General features: G+C 50.3%; 1 protein-coding gene across 1 annotated transcript; it reads right to left on the reverse strand.

Annotated features, from left to right (window-relative positions):
- Nucleotides 1-5,628: 5,628 nt before the first annotated feature.
- On the reverse strand, nt 5,629-21,604 carry LINGO3 (leucine rich repeat and Ig domain containing 3). The gene is made up of 3 exons (XM_036742068.1): nt 21,569-21,604; nt 8,341-9,091; nt 5,629-6,708 (listed from the first exon to the last, which is right to left on the reverse strand). Exons 2-3 carry the CDS (start codon nt 9,055-9,057, stop codon nt 5,629-5,631), a joined length of 1,797 nt encoding a protein of 598 aa, XP_036597963.1. The 5' UTR covers nt 9,058-9,091; nt 21,569-21,604.
- Between the last annotated feature and the right edge of the window lie 207 nt (nt 21,605-21,811).

Here is a 21,811-nt window from a genome sequence, read left to right on the forward strand (position 1 = left end):
CTCCGCTCCTCCGCCCAAGTCATTTTCTCTTCCTAACTTCGCTATTATTGTTGAGGGTACCATCATTCTCTGAGGTACTCAAGCTCACAACCTAAATATCACTCTCTCTTCCTCACTCTCTCTCACCCCTCCCTCCCATCTCCAATCAATTGTCAGGTCCTGACATTTCTACCTTTGTAGCATCTCTCCTGTATGCCCCCTTCTCTTCTCTCACACGGCCACCACCCTGGTGCACCCTTGGTCCTCATCATCTCATGCCTGGACTACTGCAGTAGCCTGCTGGTGGGTCGGTCTACCTGCCTCAAGTCTTTCCCTGCTCCAGCCCATCCTCCACTTGGCTGTCAAAGTGATCTTCCCAAAGTACAGGTCTGACCACATCACTTTCCCCTCCCCCATTTGATCAACTCCAGTAGCTCTCGAATGCCTCCAGGATAAAATATAAAATTCCATTTACTGTTTAAAGCCTTTTATAACCTTGCCCCTTCCCGCTTCCCCAGTCTTCGTACGCCTTACCGTTAGGTATTTCTAGTGACACTGTCCTCCTTGCTATTATTCCTCCACAAGATTCTCTAGCTCATGACTCTGGACATTCCCATGCCTGGAATTCTCTCCCTACTCAGTTCTGTCTCCTGGCTTCCAAGGCTTAAGTCCCAACTAAAATCTCACCTCCTACACGAAGCCTTTCTCAATCCTCCTTAATGCTAGTGCCTTTCCCCTGAGGCCACCTCTAATTTATCAGAGAGATTTCTTGTTTGCAAAGAGTTGTTTACATTTTGGCTCCCCGCCCCCCCCCCCCACACCCTCCACCCCGGCCATTAAACTGTAAGCACCTTGAGAATAAGAACTGATTTTTCCCTTCTTCGAATTCCCAGAGCTTAATAGTGTTTTGGCACATAGCTGTCACTCAATGAAGTCTAATAGACTGACTGGGAACCTCCTGTCTACAATGTCCCTGAGAAGTGATCCTCCAGCCTCTGCTCGACCACTTCTATTGATGGGGAACTTACTACCTCATAGGGTTTTTGGACCACTCTTCACGTAGAGATTTCTTTGTTGGGCTGGCATCAGCTTCCTTGCAGTTTCCACCCTTTGCTTAGTTCTGTCTTTTGGTGCCAAACAGAACAAGTCTCCTGCTTCTTTCACATGACATTGAAGATAGCTTTCATGTTACCCCTCCCCTCCATCTTTTTTTCCTCCAAGCTAAGTATTCCCAATTCCTTCAACCAACCTCTCCCCTATCTGGTTGCCCTCCTCTGAATGGACACCGATTTGTCAATGTCCTTCCCAAAACGTGGGGCCAGAAGGAGACACATCATTCCAAGTAGGGTCTGACCATGGTGGACCCACTCCATCCCCCACAGCCCAAAGTGGGGAATTCCATTTATTACAGCAACGATGGTCCTGTTTGCCCTTCCCTACCCTGCACTCCCCCACTTCCTGATGGACCTTTCTACTAAGTGAACATAAAATAAGAGTTCTGCTGCTCAAGAATGATGTGTTCACAGATTTGGGTGGGGGGACAAAGGGAGAGATCCCTTGGCAAGACTCTGAGGACTTCCTTCCCTAGGTTTTCAGGAGCCAGCTCCTTATTGTCTGCAGGAACAGAGATTGGGGTAGCCCTTTTTGTGATGAATGGGATGCCTGATGTCCCTGAACATACAACTGAAGGATGGTCTCAGCTGAGGTTTTCCCCTTCTCACCTCCCCCCCACAACCATGTATATACCCCAAGAAGGAGGCAGAAGCTAGTGGGGGCTGAGAGATCACACATGCTTTTATACAGAAAATCAAGTGTGGGAACAAGGTATTTTATGGGAGAGGGGGCCAAAAAGGGATTTACTCATTTCCTCTTCTGCAAGAGAGAAAAATCAGATGGAAATGGGAAAAAGTCTACTGTTCTGAGGTCTGTCTGCTCATAGCCAATCAATTCTCTGGCCCCAGGGGATCCAAGACCTATTGTCTCAAAAAAAAAAGACCTCATCTATGTTCTCTCAGAAGGGCAGAAAGAAGGTTGGACTCTCCCATTTTACAGAAAAGAATTAGGCCCAGAGAGGATGACTTGTCCTAATTTACCCACCAAGTCCACTGCTGTTGGGATTTCAGCCTAGGAGGCCCAATGCCCAGGCTCTCTACTTGGTCCTCCCTCCCAACCTCTTGCTCTCCCCAGAATTGGGATGGTCACACCAGTCTTTGTTAGCAGCTTTGACTCCCCTTGCTCCACCAACCTTCATCTCTGGATCCCAGGGACATACCTGGCATACCATTAAAACGAAAAACTATGTCTCTGTTTCCCTTTAACCAAAACCAGGGCCTGAGAGATTTAGTCTAACCTTCTCCCTATACAGCAAAAAGTGAGGCCCAGAGAAGGGCAGGCAGGGTTTTATCCAGGGTCACACAGCTAGTGGATGGCAGAGCTGGGTTTTGATTCCCATGTTTCCTTATCTCAACCCCTGGTACCAGTTCAGGACTTCCCTCTGCCCTTCCTGCTGCTGGGCTTCCTTGATTCCTGACAACATTTTGCAGGAACCCTGAGCTTGGAATACTGGGCTACCAGACCACTGCAGATGGGTAGGTGGCAGCATTCATGATCGCCTATGGGTCACTGCAGGGCTGTAACTCCTAGCACGCAGAGAGACCCTCTTACTAGGTCCCTGGGCTAACCCGCTTCCTTTTCTTCTTGTGACCTCTGAATCTAAGATTCACTTTACTATCTAGGACTCAGTCTCCAAGTGTAAAATAAGGGGTTTGTGTCATGGTAAAGTTGGAAGGAACCTCAGAGGTCATCTACTCCAACCCCTTCATTTTGCAGATGTGGAAACTGAGGCCCAGGAGGGTCACACAAATTGCTCAAGCTCACACAGGTAGTCAGCAGTAGAAGCAGGATTTAAACTTGGGTCCTCTGACTCCTGAATTATACCACCCTGCCTTCCTACACGATGGTCTCCAAGGCCTCTTCCTGCTCTAACATTTCATAGTCACTATGATTCTGGAGAACAGAAAGGTAACTATAATTTCTACTTTTTTATTGATAATTTTTTTTTCAAAAAGTGTTTCCTCCCAATGAGCAAACTTCCTGTGGTTGCCAAAGGGAGGGCTCCAGCTCTGTGACAGGAAAAGCCATGCTGGGGCAGTCAAAATGAAGAAGTGATTCAGGACAAGAAATAAATTGAGGTTGTCTAAATCTTCTGTCCACCTCCAGCTCCGCCATGCAGAGGGGAAACTGAGGCCACAGTCCAGTTCTCCTGAAACAGCCAGCAGCAGAATGAGGAACGAAGTGTGATGAGCGGGCCTTTGAACCAACCCCCCCCCCCCAACCCTGACTATAGAGGAAGAACAAAGACAGTGGCAGACATCCCATCCCTCTTCTCCCCCTCCCCCACACAGCTCACTTAACCTTTCTGAGACTCAGTTTCCTCTGAAAAATGAGAGAGCTGGACCGGGTGTTTTATAAAAAACAAGCCTCCCCCTCCCCTTTTCCCATGCTGCTGGAAGAAACTCTTTGAAAAGCAGTTGTACTGGGGGAAGTGGGAGTCTAAAGTGCCATCCATTACCCCCTTAGGGGCCCACGATCCCATCCCAGAGTTTTTGCTCTCTCTATCTTTTCTGAAGCAAACTGATTTTTTCCTGGTAGATTCCCTCCCATCTCCATTTTCAGGCTCTAGGCCCAAGCTGGTGGTTTCCTTTGAGCCAGGGCCACCTTTGCTTGTCTCAGCCAGTTCCTCCTCGCCCCCCCCCCCCATTGCTCCCTCTCCTCTAGGGCCCAGCCCACACAATCTCCGAGTAGGGAGGGACCAGAGAAGTCACCAAGTCTACCCCCTACAACATACCAGACTAGTGGGTAACTTGAGCCAGTGCTGGGGAACCCAACTCTTTCCCAAGACAATTGACCTAAGTTTGAATTCTTGGGAAATTCCACCCCCCCCCCCCCCCAGACAACTAAAACCTCTTTCCCTAACTTGTACCCATTCTGCCCGCTAGGGTCAAGAAGAGTAAGTCCCTCTTCCATAGGCCAGCCCTTGAAAGACCTGAAGACAGCTATCAAGTATATCCACCCCCAAGTCTTCTTTTCTCCAGATTAAACACAGTTCCCTTCCACTGGTTCTTAGAGGGTGTGACCTTCAATTAGTGCCCTCCCTCCTCTGAATGCATCCCTAGCAGTGGGGAGGTACTACACAACACCCACCCCCTTCCCCATTCTTCTGTGATGTTTGTAGACAGCTGACTAGGGTTAGGCCTCAGTCTGGGGATGGGTTCAGGCTGGAGGTAGGGGACCAAAGCCAACTCACCAATTTGAGGCAGTGACTTTGGTCTCACTCACAGAGGAGCTCTAGCCACTAGGTCAACAGACCACTTACCAGGTCATATATGCCAAGCATTTTGGTGGTATGGCAGCAGAGCCCATGTTCCTTGGTTTTCACTATGTCAATCTCCCCATTCCCCCTTAGGGCTGTATGGGAGAATACGAGCCATGAAGATGGGGTGGGAGATGCTGGGGGCAAAGGTCACTCTCATCCCTGTCGATGACCTTGGGCAGTAGTGAGGGCAGCTAGAGTTGTCCCCTATGTGGAGGCTCTGGGTGTCAGCTCCATGGTCACTGGGGCTCTGAGTTTGAGCTGCACATGTGCTCTGGGTACCAGCTGGGTAGAAACTCCTTGGTACCTCCTGCATGGGCTACAGGTGCTGTTTCAGGTGGGAGCCCCCTGTGCTAGTGGCGGATATTACTGAGGTCTCACCTGTGTGTCTCACAAGCAGCTGAGAGCTGCCACAGGATGCCTCAACCCCTTCCTCCCCTTCTCTGGGAAACCTAAGTGCTGCATAGGGCATGAGGAAGACAGGAAAGGAGAATAGATCATATCCTGTTTTCCCCAGAACTGCAGCCCCATCAGAGCTCAGAAGACCTTGGCTGAAAACCCTTTAGAAATGCATCCTGTGGGGAAAAAAAAAGCATCTCTGCCAGAAGGTATTTTTCTATTTTTGAGAAGGAAATAAATCCCCCTCCACCAGCCCTGGCTGTGTCTCCCTTCTCTTTCCCCACCCTTTTAGAAATGCATAGTTGATTGTTTTTTTAAAAACCAGGTTAAGGTAGGGTGGGGGGCACTCACCCAGGCCCTGTAGGAGGTGGGTAGATGGGAGATTAGGTTCTGAGGTCAGGTTCTCTTCACTGGATGCCAGGGCCTTGAGTTTCCCAGGCTTGGAAATCTCTTCCATGTTCCCTCCCCCTCAAGACATTGAGGTGATTACACGCCCCTTTCCCTCATCACATCACCCCAGCCCAGGTGCCTCTGGGTAGACACCTTCCCCTTCCCTCTTGGAGGTCCACTCTCCAGTAGAGAGAAGGATCATAGGACCAGGGAATTTAAAGTCAGCAGGGAAGGGGCCTTAGAGATCATCTACTTGATGTCCCCTTCCCCCATTTTACAGCTAAGCAAAGAGGCTCAGAGAGGGGAAAGGACGCCCCCAAAGACACATAGCTAGTAAATGGTAGTTGTCCCCTGACTCCAAACCCAGAGCTAACCACCCCTCTTCACACCCTGGAGCAGGTGAAAGGAGGGAACATGGGACCACCCAGTGAGGAGGGAGCCAGGAAGGGGACTGATGGGAAGAGGTCATCCCAGGTGGCTGGGAGGAGTCAGATCATCTTCATGTTGAATTTGCGGGCACCCCCTTGACCAGCAGCAGCAGCGGGGCCATCCACCTTGCGGAAGGAGTACTCTACAGAGAAATTGCTCTTGTGTTGACCCCGGCCCCGGCTCCATACAAAGAGCAAGAGGAAACAGAAGAGGACAACGCCCAGAAAGGTGATGCACCCCATGGCTGTAGACACCAAGATGGTGGTAAGGTCCAAAGGGAAGCGGGGTAGCTGGGTGTCATTGCGAGCGGCCAGGTCCCCCGCCTCACCAGGCCCCAGGGTCCGGTTGGCTCCGGGGCGCACCATCAGCGTGGCAAAGTACGTGTCATTGCCCCCAGCATTGCTGGCGACACAGACGTAGGTACCACTGTCCTGGGCTTGGGCCTCCTGGATCTCCAGCGTGCCGCCCAGCAGCACCCGGGTCCTCCCGCCGCTGGCCCCCGTCACCACTTGGTGCTGGGGCGTCACCCAGGTGATGCTGGGCTCCGGTTCGCCCTCGGCGCGGCAGAAGAAGCTCACCGCTTGGCCCTCGGTGGCCGTGACGTGTTGCAGCCGCCTCTCCCGGATCTTGGGCTGGCGACAGACGAAGTACTCAAAGAGGGTGGAGTCGGGCAGGTCCCGGAGCGCATCCCCTCGCACCTCGGCAGGTGTGGCGCAGGAGGGCAGCCGCCCATCAAAGTTGAGCGTCTTCCTCCGCTGCACAATCCAAAGGAGACGGCAGTCACAAGCCAGGGGATTGCCATCCACGCGCAGCGTTTCCAGGGTGTTGACGGAATGAAAGGTGCTCTCCTCCAGCGTGGCTAGGAAGTTGTTGGAGAGGTTAAGCAGGCGGATCTGCCGCAGGCCCAGGAAGGCCTGGGGCTCCACCACCGCCAGCAGGGCCCCTGCCAGGTGAAGCTCCCGCAGCCGCACCAGGTCACGGAAGGAGCCCCGCGGCACCGTGCTGATGGGATTGTAGGACAGGTTGAGGGAGGTGAGGTAGGCCAAGTGACGCAGGGCCGCGGCTGGCACCGCGCTGATGTTGGTGTAGGTGACCGACAGTGAGCTCAGGTTGAGGCCTTGAAGGCTGCTGGCTGTGACCTAGAACATACCACAGAACATCAGAGCTAGGGGGGAAACCACCTGAGAATACAGTACTAGATCTGGCAGAGTCTCCAGACTTCACCTAGGTCAGCGCCCTCATTTTACTTGGAAAGGGAAACAGAGGCATGGGGGAGGACAGAGAGAAAGTGTTCAACTTCAGTGGAAAAGAACACCCTGAAGTGCCCTTTACAAATCTTCTGCCATCGAAAAGCAATCACCCTTCAACTTCCCTCATCTGGGAGCACAGAATGTCAGAGCTGAAAGGGACCTTATAAATGATTTGATCCCCAAATATCCAATCTGCAGCCTGCCTACTACATGTGGCCCTCCTGAGATTTTTAACAAAAAATTCTTTCCCTAATTAGCTAGCACACAGGAATCAGTAGGGTCTAAACATCTGCCTGCCACAACAGTTGTGTAACTAGCTTCTACCAGATGTCATGCTAGCAGCCTTGGCTTAATTAGTAATTTAAATGAAGCTGAAAATAATTAAATAGATAACGAAAGTCCCACATATGGATTTCTAATAATAATGTTGGAGCTAGAGGAGACCTTAGGAAAAAATGTAATCTAATCCGTTCCTTTGATACCCTTTACAGATAAGGAAACTGAGGCATAAAGCAGTGGAGGGGCTTTACTATTGCTGGAGACACAGATATGGGTCCAGGGTTTGTCCAGGGTTACGCAGGAAGTTAATTAAGGGAAGAGGGTCTGTGCTTGAACCCTGCTCTCCCTGACTCCCAGGCCAGTGGTTATTTCCAATATATCATGGATGCCCCTAACCTAACCCAACCCCTTCCTCTTCCAGGTAAGGGAAATGAGACTATGTATTTTCACAGACCTGGAATTCTCTCCCTCCTCTCTTGCCTCCCGGCCCCCATCTTCCTTCAGATCCCAGCTAAGATCTCTCCTTCCACAGAAAGCCTTTCCGGGTCCTCCTCAATCCTAATGCCTTCTCTCTGTTGTCTCCTCCTTTAGACTGTGAGGTACCTGAGGGCAGGGACTGTTTTTTTCCCTTTATTGTATCCCCAATGTTTCAGTACAAGTTGTCGTTTAGTCTGGTCGGACTCTTCTCGACCCCATGTGGGGTTTTCTTGGCAGAGATACTGTAGTGGTTTGCCATTTCCTTCTCCAGTGGATTTAAGTAAACAGAAGTTAAGTGACTTGCCCAGGGTCACACAGGTAGTGAGTATCTGAGGTAAAATTTGAACTCAGGACTTCTTGACTCCAGGCCCAGAACTCTATCCATTGAGCCACTTAGCTGCCTCCTTAGGTACAAAGTAAATGCTTAATAAATGCTTATTGACTTAACTTGCCCAAGGTCACACAGCTAGCAGTAAATGGCAGTGTCAGGATTTGATCCAACACCCTCGTACCCATAATGAAAATGAGGTGTAGCAGGTGAAATCATTTGTAACAATCACACAGGTTTTGAACCCAGGGCCTCTGACCCCAAAGCCAAAGTTCTTTCTATGGCACCCCACTGCTCCTACATCGAACAGTTTACCTAAAAACTACCCACATCGCTTCTCCAAAGAGTTTAAAGATTTTTTTTTTAATTCAGGAACTTCTTTTGCCCCTCCCCCCTCTGACTTCTTCCACCCCAGCCCCGGATGAAGCCAAACCCACCTCCTCCAGCAGGGGCCAGTTGTCGATCTCCAGATGGAGCAGACCCGGCAGGCGGCGGAAATTGTGTTCCTCCAGGGCGGGGATGCCCAGGTATCTCAGGCGCAAAGCTCCGAGACTCTGCAGGTGCGCCAGTGACTCCCCGGAGAGAGTGGTGAGGTTACAGCGCTCCAGTGTAAGCTCCTCCAGGGCGAGCAGCCCTGAGAAGGCCCGCTGGGAGATGAAGACCAGATCGTTGTCCCCCACCTCCAGCCGCTTCAGGTTCCTGAGATCCTGGAACATGTGGTCCAGCAGGATGACCAGCTTGTTCTCACTCAGGTCCAGCAAAGTGAGGTTGCCCAGCTTGGTAAAGACACCCGGGGGTATGAGCTTCAGCTGGTTGCCCCGAAGGCGCAGGGTCTGCAGGTGCAGCAGGTTCCCGAAGGCACCCGGCTCCACGTGGGCAATGACGTTCTCACTCAGGTCCAGCTCCTCCAGGAGGGGGTATGGCGCCAGGTCGCCAGGGTTGAGGCAGCGGATGCGGTTTCGGCTCAGCTCCAAGATTCGGGTCTCTGTGGGGATGCCCTCTGGGATGGCCGTGAGGCGTCTGCGGTGGCACACCACAGACCGGAGCTGTGGGGCGCACTCGCATCGGGCTGGACAGCCAGCCCCCGGAGCCCCGTTCAGGAGCACCAGATGAAGGCTTAGGAGCTGAAGCCAACACGTCATGGTGTGGAACATGGTCTTAGGGCCTTGCTACCATTCTCACAGGCACCTGGGGAGAAAAACAGAGAATTCTGAGCGTGGTTCCTGGGAGGAACCTGAAGCATAGAAGAATGTCGGAGATTTGTTGTTGAGTCGTTTCAGTCACGTCTGATTCTCCATGACCCCACTGATGGTTTTCTTGGCAAAGATACTGAAGTGGTTTGACATTTCCTTTTCCAGCTCATTTTACAGGTGAGGAAACTGAGCCAAACAGGGTCACATAGCTAGGAAGTGTCTAAAGCCAGGTCCTCCAGACTCAAAGGCTGGCTCACTATCCACCTAGGCAGAAAAGCCCTTGGAACATAGAATGTTGGAGTGGAGAGGACTCAGAATGGAGAGTATCAGAATGTCAGAGCTGGGAGGTAGGACACAAAATGTCAGGAGGGCCCTTAGAACATTTAGAGTTGTGAAAGACCATCCAATTCCAACTGGATACGTAAGGAAACTGAGGTTTAGAGTTCCAGAACCATAAAACACTGGAAAATATTTTAGCAGCAAATAGTGGCACCATATGTGGTGGAAAAGGGCACTGATCCTGCAAGGATGAGTATGAAGAATTCAGAGAAAATTTGGAATACCTACATGAGGTGATACATAGCCAATAAAGCTGAGCCAAAAGAACAACACACATAGTGAATACGATGATGCAACTAAATGTTGTTATAATCACAAAGACACCAAATACAACAGCCAACATTGGAACCCACCTGTGGAAGCTAGAGACCATGGGCTTCCTTTCCAGTAACAAGTAACAGATGACACGAGTGGAGAGTGACCCGTCCTATCAGTCACCAGTCACTACCAGATGGTTTTGCTTAACTGTTTTGGGGGAAAGTACTTTGGCTCTTTGGGTGTTTGTTGGGAAGTATTTGTTGTGTCAGAACAAAATAGTACCGATTTTTTTAAAAACAGAAATAAGGGGAAAAGCTGGATTGGAGTTGGAAGACCTGCACTTGCAGCTTACTTGGGCAAAGCTCTTACTGGCTTCAGTTTCCTCTTTTGTAAAAATTGAGAGCTTCAACTAAATGAACTTGAAGGCCACTTCTAGCTCTCAATTCTGTATTCCAGCCCCCATATTTTATGATTTTATTTTATTATTTATTTTTTGAACTTTTTTATTAGTTTATTTATTTTTAGTTTTCAACATTCACTTCCATAAGTTTTAAATCTTCTCCCCCTCCCTGAGATGGCATGCAATCCACTATAGGCTCTCCATATACATTCTTATTAAATATTTTCACGTTAGTCATGTTGTGCAGAATTATAGACTTATAGAATTATAACGAATGGGAGAAACCATGAGAAAGAAAACAAACAAACAAAAAAGAAAATAGTCTGCTTCGATCTGCATTCAGACTCCATAGTTCTTTCTCTGGATGTGGGTGTGATTTTGTTTTATTAATGTGGGACTTGACCAAGACCACATAGCTGTACAGTCATGACTTGGACCCAGGTCTCTTGATGCCCAATCTAGATGATTTTCTCAATAGGAGACCATCCTGGGCCATCTCTAGTCTTCCTGTTGAATATCAGGTCACTGGACCCAGATGTCTCTGGAGAAGAAAGTGAGGCCGGTGACCTTGCACAGCCCTCCCTCACTCAAATCCAAGTCAACTGCAAGTCATGCCATCATCTCCCTGATGTCATTGTCCTCTTCGAAAATGAAGGACAAACACACAAGATGCTATTCTCACTACATTTTGGGGGGGCTGGTTGGGGAAGGGGCATGGCCAAATGTATTTGATTTAGAGAGATAAGGCTGGCAGTAACCCACACACCAGTGGTCAAAGCTCTCAGCACCCGCCTTCACTATGGCCATAGCAGCCACCCCTTCTGCACAACCCTATTGGCTCCCAATGTCTCCCAAGAAAAGGTGAGGTCAGAAATGGCCCTCTTATCCAGCCTCTGTCCCTGTCCTTTCTGCCTACTCTCATCTCTTAGAAATCTTGGGGGCTCAGGATGCATGACAATGCCCAGAGCTCAGACAGCTAGGTGGGGAGATTATCTGGGTGATATCTGGGGGAAGGGAGAAAATCTTTCCTGGGCAATTCCTCTCCCTGAAAGGTTCATCTTTTCATTCATTTAACTCTTTTTTCTGAGTTCCATTCTTGGTCTGGCCCTGTGTTCTGTATGGTGGGAGACTTGGGCCTTACCGTCAGGAGGCTTACAGTCTAGCTGGGGAGAAAAGACTCCCTAGAAAGAGGTAACCAAGAATCTTGGGCAGATATGAAATGTAGTGAAATAAAAAACCAAAAGGCCAAAGCTAGAAAGGACCTCATCACACAGAACACCCACTGTCCAAGCTGAAAGGGGCCTTAGAACACAGATGAGATAGTGACAGCTGGAAGGGACCTCCAAGACCATGCAATCTAAACTCCCACAAGGTCTAAAGGGGGAAAGGACTTTCCAGAGGTCAATCAGAGCCTGGAGTGGTGGCAAGGAAGAGGAGCTTTAGAAGCCAACATTCAGAGAGGGGAAAGGTACCTCCCTTGACAATGAGAGAGGCTGGACATAAGGCCAGGTAGCCCTCCTCCCCAGGATGTTGAGGCAGGCACCCCCCACCCCAGCTTCTACATGTTAACAGACCCAAGGATTGCTCTCTACTGTAGCTACCCTTTCTCCTGACCCTCTCAGTTCAGCCACCAAGCGGGTGGAGATGGGGCGGCCCTGACCAAGCTGCCGGACTGGAACTGACAGCCGCCACTTTGGCAGGGCCCTTCTGCTTGGCTACCTCTTTGCCCAATTGCCTTAGCTTTCAGCTTCACTGAGTGGCTATTTTTGGGTGTCTTTTCAGCTGAAACACCCCCAAACTAGGGCTCCCTTCCTCCCCTCAGCTGGTCTCCTCTGGGCTCCCCTCTGCCTTCTAAACACAGACCTCCCACTTTAGCCAAATTGGTCTCCTCTTTGTCTAGCACACAGAATGTCAAGGCTGGGAGGACTCTTAGAACACAGAATGTCAGGACTGGGGGGCCCTTGGAACATAGGATGTCAGAGCCAGAATGGATCAGGGAAGGCTTCATGTAGAAAGTTGAGTCAAGTATTTACTAAACACTTACTATGTACTAGGGAGGTAAGGTGGTACAGTGGATAGAGCACCAGACCTGGAGTCAGGAAGACCTGAGTTCAAATCCAGCCTCAGACTGGGCAAGTCACTTAACCCTGATTACCTCAGTTTCCTCAGCTGTAAAACGAGCTGGAGAAGGAAATGGCCAAGTACTCTAGTATCTTTGCCAAGAAAACCCCAAATACCGGGCTGAAGGGAGGAAGGGGCATGCTTTAGGCAGAGAACTCACCAAGGCAAAAGTATGGAGGTAAGAGATGACATGCTTCCCTGCCCCGCTTTTAAATAGTATTTTATTTTTTCCAATTACATGTAAAGAGAATTTTTAACATTCATTTGTCAAAATTTTGAGCTCCAAATTTTCTCCCTCTCTCCCTCCTCTCTAAGACAGTAAGCAATTTGATCTAGGTTATGTATGTGTGGCATGTTTTTTGTGAGGAATAGCAAGGACAGTGTGTCCAGACTAGAGTTTGGGAAGGGGAGTAACATAGATTGAGTTTGAGAAGGCTGTTAATCCAGGAGACTAAAAGGTCAGTGTATCCTTTACAGAAATAAACAAATTCAGTTGAGGGGTTGCTGGGTGGGGGAGATAATGAGTTCCGTTTTGGATGTGTTGAGTTTAAGATGCTGATAGGACATTCAGTTTGGAGTGTCTTTTTAGACAATGGGTGATGTGGGCATGGAGCTCCGGGACAGACGGGCTGAATATGTAGATCTAGGAATCATCATCATGGAGATGGTCATTGGCCCCATGGGAGTTGAGGAGGTCACTGTGCCTACCCTCCCCCTCTCTCTTAAATCCTACTGCTTCTATCTTCTCCAGGAAGCTGTCCTCAACCACCTAGCTCAGACTATCAATCCAGTATCTGACCCCCAAACATTCACTGCCCCAGCCAAGCTCATCGGCAGCCCCCCATACTTATCACCCTGACGCTCCATCCATGCTCTACCAGCCTCTCTCCACACCCTGGGATTGCAGGGCCTCTGGCAGGTCCAGATGGTCTTCTGCTTCTAAAGATAATTAGCCAGCATGTAACGGGCAGCCACAAGGGCCCAAGCTCCCTGCCGGGAAGGATGGAGGGAGTATCAGTGAGTCAATTTAATAAGGGGTTGCTTTGAAATAGCGCTGGGACAGCTGCAGGTCCCTGGGGGTGGTGGGGGAGAGCCAGGCTGAGTCCTCAGTTAAGGGACCAAGGCAGCCAAGAGCAATGAGGGGAAAACCTGACACTGAAGCCAGGAGGAAATAAAAGTTAATGAGGAGAAAGGCCACGTGGGGCAGTGGGAAGCCGACTAGATTAGGGATGAGAGGGAGGACTTGGGTTTCAGTGCCAGTTCTGAGTCTTGCTATCTACGTGACCTTGGGAAAGTCTTAACCTCTCTGTAAAACGAAGGTGTTGCACATGTACAAAAACATTTATAGTGACTCTTTTTCTGGCGGCAAAGAATTGGAAATGAGGGGGGGGGTGCCCAGCAGCTGGGGAATGGCTGAACAAGGTCGGGTATGCACAAGTGAGGGAATACTGTTGTGCTTTATGCAATGAGGGAATGGGCCATTTCAGAGAAATCCGGGAAGACTTGTGAGAGATGATGCAGAGTGAAGCAGTCAGAAGTAAGAGAACAATGTGTATAATGGCAACACTTGGAAAGACTTAGGAACTCCGATCAGTTCCTAGACCAACAATGACCAGAATTCTGAGCAGTTCCAAGACTAAACACAGCTGTGGAGGACTGACTGACGCGTGCTGCTGCCCACCTCCAATCAATCGATAAACATTTATTAAGTGTCTACTATGTGCCAGGCACCGGACAGAGAAGTGATAGACTCGGGGTACAGAATGAGACATAAATTTTTGGATCCGGCCAATGCAGAAATTTATGTTTCTTGACAGCACATATTTATGCCAAGGGTTTTGTTTTTCCTCCCCACCCCTCCTCCAGTGGAGGGTTGGATGTGAGGGAGAGAAAATAGTTTTTGTGTTAATTTAAAAAAATAGAATTTAATTAAAAGTAAAAAATACAAAATGAAAGAGTTAGACTATCTATCTTCTAAGGTCCCTTTGAGCTAAAAAAAAATCTCTGCTTCTGTGATTTGCTAAAGAAAGTAGGCATGGTAAGCCGGGAGGGCAAAGAAGTGATTACTTACTGTCTTCAAGCATTCAAAAGGCTGTCACATGAAAGGCTTATTCTGCTTGGCCGGAGAGGACATAACAAGGATTGATGGAGGGATTGGATATAACTAGGATGGATAGATGGCTGATGGACAGAAAGTGGTGCTCTATATTTGGAATCAGACCCCTACCCTCTCACTTACTACCCGTGTATGTTGGATCAGTCACTTTGCCAGGTCTTAGTTTCATCTGTAAGAATAAGAGAGTTGAATGATAATCCTGGAAAACATACAGAGAGACATACCTGTCTCCTTTTGGCAGAGAAGTGAGGGGCTACTAGAACAGAATGGTGTATATACCATGTTGTGTATTTCTGCTTAATTGCTTTTCTTTGTTACCAGGGAGGGTTCAAGATGGGTAGTGGTAAGAAAAAGAAGGAAGGAAAAAGAGTGCTCTCTATGTGCCAGGCACTTGTGCTGAGTCCTGCACAAATATTATCTCAGTTGGTCCTCACAACAACCCTAAGAGGGAGGTGCTATTATGACCCCCATTTTATAGTTGAGGAAATTAAGGAGACAGTGGTTAAGTGACTTTCCCGGGGTCACACTGCTAGTAAAAGTCTGAGGTCGCTCCAGGTGCATCACTCTATCCATTGAGGAGGATTTTTCCAGAAAGAATTGTGATATTATAAACAAAAGACATTAACAATATGAATTTTGTTTTTTAAAATGTCTTAGAAGGGGGCTGAAGAATTTTTTAAATGGACTTTTATTCCCTACCCCCAAATGAAGGCATTGGATGAGATGGCCTCTAAAATCCTCTGAGTTCTATCTTATCCAGGATACAAGGAAAGCTCCTTGAGGATGAGAATGATTCTGCAGTTTTGTCTTTGCATCCCCATCCTGGCACCTAGAACTGCATCTTACACATAGCAGCTGATAAAGAAATCATTGCTAATCTGGGGAGCTAGATGCATCTGCCAGTCTGCCTGCCTGGACCCCAGGCCCTGGGAACCCTAGCTGTCATGTCCACAGGCTCGTCCTGTCTACACCTGCCCTGAGTTCCAAACTACTCTCATTCACCTGGGCTATAGCACTAGCCTCCTGAATGGTCTCCCTTATTCCCCACTTAATCTCACCAACTCCCACGATCTCTTCTGCACAGGCAAGGGCCCTCCCAGCCCTGACAGCCTATGTTCTAAGGGCCCTCCTAGCTCTGGCATTCTATGTTCTAAGGGTCCTCCCAGCTCTGACACCCTGTGTTCTAAGGGTCCTCTCAGCCCTGACATCCTGTGTTCTAAGGGTCCTCCCAGCTCTGACACCCTGTGTTCTAAGGGTCCTCCCAGCTCTGACACCCTGTGTTCTAAGGGTCCTCCCAGCTCTGACACCCTGTGTTCTAAGGGCCCTCCCAGCCCTGACAGCCTATGTTCTAAGGGCCCTCCCAGCCCTGGCATTCTATGTTCTAAGGGTCCTCCCAGCCCTGACACCCTGTGTACTAAGGGACCTCCCAGCTCTGACACCCTGTGTTCTAAGGGTCCTCCCAGCTCTGACACCCTGTGTTCTAAGGGTCCTCCCAGCCCTGACACCCTGTGTTCTAAGGGTCCTCCCAGCTCTGACACCCTGTGTTCTAAGGGTCCTCCCAGCCCTGACACCCTGTGTTCTAAGGGTCCTCCCAGCCCTGACACCCTGTGTTCTAAGGGTCCTCCCAGCCCTGACACCCTGTGTTCTAAGGGTCCTCCCAGCTCTGACACCCTGTGTTCTAAGGGTCCTCCCAGCTCTGACACCCTGTGTTCTAAGGGCCCTCCCAGCTCTGACATTCTCTGTTCTAATGGCCCTCCCAGACCTAACACCCTGTGTTCTAAGGGCCCTCCCAGCTCTGACATCCTCTGTTCTAAGGGCCCTCCCAGCCCTGACATTCTGTGATTTTATGATTTCACGTCTACCCCTAACTCTACCCCTGACTCATCCAACTCTAATTGTTAAAACACCATGCCTGGCACAATCTTTTCCTCCTCCCTGCTTCCTTCCCCATGATACTGTCAGGCATTTTTTGCTAAGATGAGAACAGTACATGTTGTTTCCCACCACAGGGTAAGAGATTTTAAATACACAGAACCAACCTAAAAAGAATCCCCAGACGTCTGGAGTAGTAGTACCAGGATTTCTAGGGCCTTAGAGTTGCAAGGAGACTTGGGAATTCAATCCATGCCTGAACCAAAGACCACCTCTGCAACTTAACTGACAAATGGCCGCCAGGCCTCCTACCCCCTGGAACTACTACCCCTTCCCCCACTTCACTCTGGGATCTTTCTAATTGTTAGCGCGTTTTCCCTTCATTTAATCCTAATTCACCTCTTTGTATCTTCCAGCCTGCTGTTCAGAGATCTGTCCTGTGAGGCCGAGCAGCACAAATCTAATCTCTTTCACATAATAGCCTTGCAAACGCTGCTGTTGTTGTTCGGTCGTGTCTGACTCTTCATGACCGCATTTGGGGTCTTCTGGGCAATGATGCCCATTATCCTTCTCCAGCTCATTTTACAGATGAGGAAACCGAGGCAAACAAGGCGAAGTGACTTGCCCAGGGTCACACAGCTAGTAAACGTCTCAGGCCAGATCTGAACTAGACTCCAGGCCTAGCGCTCTATCCACTGCACCAACACGCTGCCCCCAGCCTTTCAAATACTCAGACACTAACTAGCTGGGTAACCCTGTGCAAGTTTCATCTGACTGCCTCAGTTTCCTCAACTGTCAAATGGGGTAACCTACCTCTCAAGGGTGTTGTAAGGATCAAATGGGATAATGTATGTAAAGTGCTTAGAACAGCACCCGGCAGATAGCACAAACTTATGCAAATGTCAGCTATTATTATTATTTTAAACTAAAGACTGATTTTTTGATCCTAACTCCAGAAGGTCACACACCACGTGGCTTCCGGGGGAGACATCTCTTGCTCCGGCACTGCTCACTGTACTGGTCATAGAGAGAAGCTGTAAAGGCAGAGGGGGGGCGGGCAGGGCATGGAAAAAGCCAAGTCTAAATAAGATTTATTGGTAATCCTATCTTAATTCTCCTATTGGGGACGTAATCCTCCCTCCTCCCCAGCCATAAAATCCCTCTCTCTGTCCCTCCGGGGCTACCAATCACTTTCTTTCTAGGTCATTCCCTTCCAAGAGTCCACATGCCCAAAGGCTGGGGAAGGGATATACCCACTACAAGTTGGGGCTGGCCCCAAGGGGTCCTGGGAGCACAGGCAGCCACGTGTGGGGGGTGAGCCAGGCAGAGGGTACCCCTGAGGGTAAGAGGGCATGTGTGTGATGGGGACTGAACCGGCTGTTGGAGAAATAAATCTAGACCTCGGAGCTACAAGGGACCTTAAATCAGAATGTCAGAGTGAAAATGGCCCCAAAGGAGCCATCAGGATTTAGGGCTGCAAGGGACATCATCTCTTTCCCTTATTTGACAAATAAGGAAACTGAGGCCCAGGGAGGAGCATAGGATCACAAATCTAGAGCTGGAAGGGCCCTCTGAGGCCACCCAGTCCAACCCCCCTCAAATATATTTTACAGATGAAGAAACTGAGGCACAAGGAAGTCATGCGATTTGCCCAGGATGACACAGACAGGGTCAGAGGTGGGATTCAAACCTAGGTCCTCTGAGTGCCAAATTCAGCATGCAAAACGGTGCTGTGGGAGTTCAGTCCCCTCATTTTACAGGTGAGAATACTGAGGTCCAGAGAACTTTATCTTCTGGATGGATCAGTGACAGCAGAATTATGCTCTCACTCACCCAAAGTCACAGGACTGGTGACGGGCTGAGCCAGGAGAGGAACCCAAGTCTTGTGCCTCCTCATCTTTTCCCTAGGTCCCACTGTCTATTGTGGCCCTCCTCCACAAGAAGGTTTGGGGATGGGGTGGACAGAACCCCTAGATGCTTTTGCTTCAGAGGCTAAGGGCTGCTGGGCCACTGGAGGCAGAGCTGTTTGCCTTCCCTTTCCGCCCTTGGCATTTCTCTCCCTCTTCTCTCTCCACTTCCCCCCCTCCCCTCTCTCTTTCTTTCCCCCTGCTTTCTCCCTCTCCCCCTCTCCCCCCTTCTCCCTCCTTCTCTCTCTTCTCTTTCCCCCTTCCCCTTTCTCCCTCCCCTCCCTCCCCCCTCCCTCCTCTCTCTTCTCTCTCCCCCCTCCCCCTTTCTCCCTCCCCTCCCTCCCCCCTCCCTCCTCTCTCTTCTCTCTCCCCCTCCCCCTTTCTCCCTCCTTCCCCCCACCCGTCTCTCTCTCTTTCCCTCCCTCCTCTCTCTCTCTCTTCTCTCTCTCTCACCCCTCTCTCTCTCTCCTCCTCCCCCTCTCTCCCCTCCTCCCTCTTTCTCCTTCCCTCCCTCTCTCCCTTCCTCTCTCTCTTTCTCTCTCCCCACCTGCCTGGCTGATCCCTGGTTCTGCCTGTGAACTTGACTTCCCACCTGAAACCTGTCACCAGCCGCTCACTCAGCGCCTGCCTGCCGGAAGAACAATGTGACAGTGGCGGGGCCACCTCCCCCCAATTCCCTTCTCTCCCCACTGCTGTGTCGTGACTCCCAGAAGCTGTACTCCTGGGCCCAGTGAGGGAACAGAGGGCTGGGGAGGAGGAACGGAGCTCCCCCATATCCATGCCCTACGCTCCCAACCTGAGGGCTGGTGGAGTGGGGAGAGGTGGGAGCCTCAGCCCTGAGTCAGGAGTAGGAGACCTAAGAGCCAGGGAAGCGAGTGGATGACATGTGTTACCTCTGGTACTTACTTGTGGGATGGGGGCAGAGGCTACGGTGGGGGAGGCTGGGAATATCTCTATTACTCAGCATAGCTGATGCTGTTCTCTTATCTTGGAGCCCTGGGCCTGGGCTCAGCTGGAGAAGGGTGAGGAAAGCCCCTGGCAGAAAACCCCCGATAAAAAATAAGTGCAAATTCTCCTTTGGACCAAAGGACCATGGAGCTGCCCCACCTTGGGGGATGGGGTGGGGAAGGGAACAGGGTAGTGCAGGGGAAATGTATCTAGAAACTTCCTCCTGAGGGAAACTAAATGTAAATCATTTATTAAGGGCATACTCTGGCCTAGGCACTGTGTAAAGCCTCGAGGATCCAAATACAGACATGAGACAGTCCCTGCTCTCAAGGTTCCCGTCTTAATGAAGACAACACACACAGGTCAAGGAGAGTTGTTTTAGGCTGGGAAGTCACAGGGGTGGGATGGTGACCAGTGATAGGGGCTGACAAGGCCTTTCTAAAAGTGGGGGGGGGTAGGGGGTGGGGAGGGTCCTGGGGCAGGGGCCAGACCTGGATCAGGTTGGAAAGGAAGCCCAGGGGTAAAGTTGGCATCAGGGGAACATTGGATTCCCTGTCTAGGCTCCAGGACAGGAATTCTTAACTGGGGGTCTAGGGGGTCCATGGATAGTTTTCAGAGCATCCATGAACGTGTATGGGGAAAAATGATATCTTTATTTCAATATAATTGGTTTTCTTATTTTGGCATTTGAAAACATCATTCTGGAAAGGGGTCCATAGACGTCATGGGATTGGCAAAGGGGTCCAGGAGGAATCCTAACAGGTTCCATCCCCAAGCTCCAGACTCAGCTGGGACTCCCTCTTCCTGCTCCCCTAGGATCCCTGACTGAGTGGTCTGGTGAGTTTTGGAGATGGTGGCTCCAGTCCACTGCTGGGTTATGGCTCCTGCCACCTCCTGAGGATCTACTCAGCAGGAGTAGTCAGTTGGCAGAAGGGAGGTCTGGCCTAGGGGCTTACTTGAGGGAATGTCTCCCTCTTTTCAGGCCCTGGACACCTGGGTCCTCAGTCTGACTCAGAGGCTCCTGGGGGGGGGGATTTCAGGGCCTGGGTTCATCCACCCCTCCAAACTCCCCCATGCCAGGAGCCTGAGCCTCCACTCAGGGCAGGATCAATTCACTGTCCTCTACCTGATGCAGCTGGCATCCATACTCCAAAGAGGCCCTGGGACTTTTCCTCTGGGCTCCAGTTCTGGGTAGGATGGGGAGGGGTCACCTTGCCCAAAGCCTTGTCCCTGGGCCCGCTAGCCATCTGCTTGGGAAACAATAGATAGCTAGCTGATGCTCAGGCCAGGCTGGCTGCTGCCCTCACAAGGACCTTGTTGGGAGGGAGGGAGGAGGGTTCCCAGGCCTTGGCATGGGGAATCCTCTCTCTTCCTCAACTCTGGGGTCAGGCACTGCATCACCCCAACTGCAGTTTTCTCTAAGATTACTTTAAATTCTGCTCAGGAACAGATGGCCTGGAGACCCTAGGAGGCTGGGAAAATCCAGGCAAAAGCTGCTGCCATCCCCCAGGCTGGGTACACAGAGTACCCAGAACCCATCCCCCCTTTCCAGGGTCCTGGTGAAGCAAACTGATCTGAGTATTTGGTTTAGCCTTTATTTCCCTGATCTGGTTGTCTTCCATGCCTGTGGAGCTCTCCGTTCTAGCTTCTCTGGCTTTATTAGTCTCAGCTAAAATCCTTTTACAGGAAGTCTTACCTGACCCCTCCCAGTTCTGTGGATTATCTCGTTTCTCCTGTCTAGAGCTGGTTTGTACATATTTGTTTGCACGTGGTCTCCGCCATTCAATTGTGAGCTCAGTGAGAGCAAGGACTTTTTGCCTTTCTGTAAGTGACTTGTCCAGGGTCACCCAGAGAGGTGGGGAGCCCCTTGAGGAGGGATTTGAACCTGGGACCTCCTAGTCCAGAACCAGCACTCCTGCATGCTGCATGCCCTCAGTGGCTGCTGCCCTGGCACTCTTCCCTCATCACTGCCCCCTGCCTTCCCCTTTCCTCTCCCTTGGATGTCTCCAGTAAAGCTATGCACCCTTCTCACAAATGGGTCCCACTGCTTTCAGCTCTGACGTCTGGGTCTTCTGTGAAGTCACTCCCTTGCAGTCCTAGCAAGTAGACTCCAGATGTGATTACTTAATATTCTTACTTACTAATTAACTTTCCCAAGGGGGAACTTCACTTCCTTGGGGCCAGGGCCCGTGTCCACTGGGGATACTCAATAATGAATTGATTGATAATGCCTTGCATTTGGAAAAAAAAAATTATTTCCCACTGAGGACCACAGATTCGAAGAGCTAGAGGTAGGGATGATGAGTCTTTGAGCTAATCAAGTCCAACTCTGTCATTTTACAGAGAGGGAAACTGAGGCCAAGGTCATTGATGAGGCCTGGGAAGAGTCCACATTCAAACATAGGTACTAGGCTCTTTCCACCCCTCCCCCAGCCCCACCACACCTCTATGGGGGAGGCAGGAAGAAATGCATTAGGAAACCAGGGCTGAGGGAAACAGAGGCTTACTTACCCAAGGTCACAAATGGGGCTGGACTCTAGGACTTCAAAGTCTCTGTATAGCTTCCTACCAGAGAAATGACAGAGGAGGAGGCAAAGGTGGGTCCAGCTCACTTGGAGGAAGGATGCCTGCTCTGGCCAGGAGGCTCAGCACCTGCAGCTCGGCTCTGCGCAGCCTGCCCATGTCTTATTCATGACCCTGTTTGAAAAAGGAAATTTTCAGGCAGTGGAAGAGAAGGTCATGGCCAGTTGGGTT

Source organism: Trichosurus vulpecula, chromosome 1 (assembly GCF_011100635.1).
Source record: "Trichosurus vulpecula isolate mTriVul1 chromosome 1, mTriVul1.pri, whole genome shotgun sequence".
NCBI classification, from domain to species: domain Eukaryota; kingdom Metazoa; phylum Chordata; class Mammalia; order Diprotodontia; family Phalangeridae; genus Trichosurus; species Trichosurus vulpecula.